General features: G+C 29.9%; 1 protein-coding gene across 1 annotated transcript; it reads right to left on the reverse strand.

The window, feature by feature from the left end:
- LOC105632396 (capsanthin/capsorubin synthase, chromoplastic) lies at window positions 1–1,937 on the reverse strand. Its single transcript, XM_012214769.4, has one exon. It carries the CDS (start codon window positions 1,619–1,621, stop codon window positions 134–136), a length of 1,488 nt encoding a protein of 495 aa, XP_012070159.1. The 5' UTR covers window positions 1,622–1,937; the 3' UTR covers window positions 1–133.
- Window positions 1,938–4,985: the final 3,048 nt, after the last annotated feature.

Below are 4,985 nucleotides of genomic sequence, written 5' to 3' on the forward strand. Positions count from 1 at the left end.
TCACATTAATGTTATAATTATCTCTACCAATAGAGTCTCATTTATTAATTAAAGTGTCTTTACAAGATCTTCTACCTTGATTACTGAACAAGAAGTAAGAATTATTCTGATAGATTAACACAAAACAATATCATTAAATAGTTTCCAAAGCTAAATTACCCATCATTTTAACTAAAGGCACAGGACATTTAGTAACAATATCATATCTTGATAAATTAGAGGCATTACCAAATAAAGATAAGCTCAACAAAGCAAGCTCTCTGAGAGACAATCTTGAAGAGAGGAATCCTTGCCAATAATAAGGATCCAAATCAAAGAAAGCATCAAAGAAACTTCTTGTCCCTTTCAAATTAAGTTTCAACAAAGTCTCCATTCCAAAAGAGTAAAATTCTCTTACACACCTTCTATCCAATGGCCATAACTCATTCCACACTTTATTATAAAGTGGTCTTCCTCTAATCATTCTGGTTGAACCAAGACACTCTACAATGGCATTAGCCACAAGAGGGGCTAATGCCATTGATCGAGCCATCATATACCCAGTTGAGGGGTGAACTACACCTGAAATACCTCCAATTGCCATCACATTTTGAGGGATTATAGGAAGAGGTCCTCCCATTGGAATTAAACATTTCTCATCTTCTATAACTTTTTTCACTCTAATCCCCAAATGCCTTAATCTTGCAACCATTCTTGTTTTAACTTCTTTATATGATAAAACAGGGCGACTAACTAAAGAAGTCTCTTCTAAAAATATCAAATTGGAATCAAATGGCATTGCATACAAAAAAGTTGGAATCTTTGAATTGCTAGAACGCAAATAAGGCTCATTTCCCATATGGGTATCTCTCCAATCCATAAGAACCATCTTATCTAAGTCAAATGGGTGATAATCTACTTCAGCTAAAACTCCATGAGCAATTTGATACCCATGATTTCTTGGCTTACTATACTCAATAAAATTACTACCAAAACCACTTGCATCAACAATTAAGCTTCCTCTAATCTCATTCCCATCATCACAAATAACCGAAGATTGAAACTCTTGATGGTCAATTTTCCAAACTTTAGCCTTATGAAATTTAACACTATTAGAAACACAGTTCTCCATCAATTTTGTCTTCAATTTGTTTCTGCTAACACGACCATAAGGCCGGTCTAAGTACTTGGTCTTTTTATCATCTATAAAAACACAAGCCATAGACCATGTTTTATCCAAACAATCAATAAGCCCCAAACTCTCAAACTCATCAACCCAAACACCATAATTATTAGGCCACATACAAAGTGGTGAAGGATCAACACAGCATACCTTAATTCCAAAGCGAGACACTTGCTCTGCTAAGCGAAGACCAGCCGGTCCAGTACCAACAATAATTACGTCAAAGGAAGATCTACAAGAAGGATCAAACCATGAGAGATCAAAATCTAACAACTCGGGCTTTGATTCAGGTTTCAAGTCGAGAAAGTTTCCATATTTGCTGCTGTGGATCCTATGGTGGGATTTTCTTGAAGGTTTGATATTGGTTTTTGGAGAAGAGAGAATATGACTAGATGGATGGTTGATTTGAGAAGGTTTAGTTAGAGGAGGAGGTGAAAATAGCTTGAGAAGAGTACCCATTGACTGAAGAGAGAGAATAGGAAGTGCAAGTTCTGTCAGTGGAAATGAAAGTTTTGGGTTTTAAACAAAAGAAACGAGGTGGGAGATGCGGACAGAGGGAATTTCGAAGTGATACAAAGAAAGGATACCCTTACTAATTTTAGTGCAGTTATTGTTTACAAAAGGAGAGCTTCATTACAAAATTGGATTGATTCCAAATTTTTAAGATGAAAAACAATCTGAATTCATTAGGGTGATCAATTCTCGGAACGAGAACTAAATCAAACCGATTCAATTTGATCAGACTTAAATAATTTTAGAAATTCATTCATTTAAATATATAAAATCATTTAATTTTTTATTTTTGATTCAATTACTATATATAACTAATGGAATAATTCAAAATATCAAATTTGATTGCTGCTTGTATTTTGTAATGAAATTTCGAATTAAATATTAAAATGAAAGGTGTCCTATAACAACTACTCCAAAGAAAGCCACAAATCACCGTTGGAGAGTATTTTAATTCTGTGACCGCCCAAGTGGAGTTGTCCCCCACCATGATCAATCTATAGAAAATTAGAGATGAACACTTGCCCTTCATTCATACAGATGCAGAATAAGCTGTGATTTCTTTAACTGTGCGTTAGGCAACAGGGGCCCACCTAATATGTCATTTCGTGAGTTTTAGGCAAGAGGGGCCCACCTAATAGTCATTTCATGAGTTTTAGGCCGGCACTTCACGGCGGTTGAGTCAACAGTCAGATTTTGATTCATTGAACTGCCGATTTGAAATGTTTAAAATTTTGAATCAAAACTAATCTTTAAACTTTCGATTCTGGTCCGGTTCCAATTCCGGCACGGTTTCGATTCTGGCACGATTTCGATGAATCGACGGTTTGAACTACAATTCCGATTCGACTTTGATATTACGCAAATTTTTTAAAAAAATTAATAAATTTTGATTCCAAATTCAAAAATAAATAATAATTTTAAATATTTTTATTTTATTAACTAAATAAATTATTATAAAATTTTAAAATAAAAACCTCTATTAACTAACTTAGAAATATTATTACATTAAATTTACAAATTTTGCTAATTCATTAATATAAAAAATTATAATTTTTTTTATTTTGGGCTTGAATTAAATTAAAATTGAAAAATTTTAATTTAATTGCCTACATATCCTCTTAGAAATTAGAGGAAATCAAAGTTCACATTTTTTTTTATTTCTATTTTTCATTAATGACCCGGAATCATCATCATCACTTGAATTTTGTTGGTCTTGAGTTCTCAAAGCTGCTCTAATCCAATAGTTATTAAATCCAATTTTTTCACCAAATGAAAAAGATAATCATTCCGTACAAATCATTTTAGCCATTTCAATTTTATTAGTTTCATCACTATATTTAGATACAGGAGTGTTAAGATCATCATACGTTGATGACGATAATTGAGTTTGAATTAGATCCATTCCTAACTCACTTGTATAATGTGATTTTAAATGCCTATTGAGGATGTCATAGCTTCCTCTAAGCTTGAATACATATTTTGTTTTTTTTGCATAATTACAGTGAATAGCATTGATTTCTCCGTTATTTTGAATAAATTTTGTAAAATGCTCCTTGAAAATATCTAATTTTGGTGGTTTACCTATTAAAATATTAGGAGATGTTGCTTCTTACGGTGGATGATCACGAATATAACGGTTCTCAACTAGAGTTTAATATTAAATTTCATCATTAAATTGTGGTGAAAAATCAATCAATGGATCGTTTGAATCAATTTCTTCCAAGTTTTGAGCAATTCGCTTTCCCTTTGAGTTTTGTGAATTATGTGCCATGTTTTTAAATGGAATTATGGAAAAAAAAATGAATAAATGGAATATAAAATTAATGGAATGAGTTGGAAATTATTATTTCCAAATACTAAGAAAATTATTAAAAAAAATCAAATGAAGTAAATTTATGAATAGAAAATTTGAGATTAGAGAAGGAATTTAGAATTGGACGTAGAAAAATAAAAAATAAACAATAGATAATTCTAATATTAAGGAAAATAAAGGACTAAAAAAAGTAATGAACTATGGAAATTTGAGAAAATTTTAATTGAGAATAAGAGGAGAGTTAGGATATAATTGGTTGTGAAAAAAAAAATCAACTCATTATATTTATACATATTTTTCATTTTTTAGTTTTTCAAATTGTCCCTTATAACAGAAAAATAATAACTATATTTTTGGATAATTTAGTAAAGTATAATAAATAAATTTATAATTGATTAAAAATGAATAAAATTTATTTACCAAAAATAAAAAAAAATAAAAGTCACCTATCATATCAAAAAAACTATCTATTGCACTATTTGAATTAAATGTAACTCTTTTTTTTATACACTTTAAAGTTTTTTTTTTTTTTTTTTTAAAAATCAACTATTCATGTACCATTTTTTTATAAATTAAGTCAAATCATGTGTATTTTTTTTCACCATTTTTTATAAATTATGTACCATTGTGTATTTCTCTTTACGATAAATCAAATTAACTACAATCAAATTAAGTGATATAATAAAAAAATTTTAAGCTACAATTTTGTTTGTGCATCCAATTCGAACCGGACTGGAACCTTCGGTTTTGGACAAGCTGGTTTTGGACAAGTTCAGATTCATATTTTAACAATCACATGAATTTTGACTGCCCTTAAATCGCAGGTTCCGATTTAAAATTTTGAACTTCCGGTTCCAGTTTAAAATTTTGAACTTTCAGTTCCGATTCGATTTCAATTCGTCTACAGTATAATTCGATTTCAATTAAAACTGAACCCGTGGCCATGGCTACCTTCTTGAATCTCTTGCTATATTTTTGCAAACAGGTAGCTAATCACAGAAGCCAGGTCAATTTTTACTCCTTTTAGCTTCTGTATGATATTACTAATAATAATAATAATAAATCTTGAAATATAATAATACTCTGTTATAAAACCTCAGTACTTGCCTTGTTTATTTGTCATTTATCATCGTTTTTATGCCATTGCTAAAGCAAAAAACTTTTCTTATCCAAAACATGAGAGACAGGGAGAAGATAAAAGGCAAAGGTAAGAAACAAAATTAAGGGCATGTTCCGCATAATTAGGTATTTCAATAATCATTAACTGTTTTAGTAATCTTTAGCTATTTGAGTAGCTTTTCATAAAAAACTAAAAACTAAACTGTTAGATTTTTATACAAATTATCTTAACCTTTAAAAACTAGTTCAAATACTATATTTTCAAACTCGATAAAAATAGTGCTAATCAAAACGTTAAAAGCTATTTAAAAAACTGCTACGGAACACAACATAAACCAAAAAAAAAAAAAAAAAAATCAAGATCTATTCACATGATAC

The sequence above is a fragment of the Jatropha curcas genome, chromosome 1 (assembly GCF_041381405.1).
Source record: "Jatropha curcas cultivar XTBG-Jc1 chromosome 1, XTBG_Jcur_1.0, whole genome shotgun sequence".
Classification (NCBI taxonomy): Eukaryota; Viridiplantae; Streptophyta; class Magnoliopsida; order Malpighiales; family Euphorbiaceae; genus Jatropha; species Jatropha curcas.

Bases quoted from the DNA above. Each gene is read 5' to 3' on its own strand.
- LOC105632396 (XM_012214769.4), bottom strand. From the start codon at position 1,621: ATGGGTACTCTTCTCAAGCTATTTTCACCTCCTCCTCTAACTAAACCT.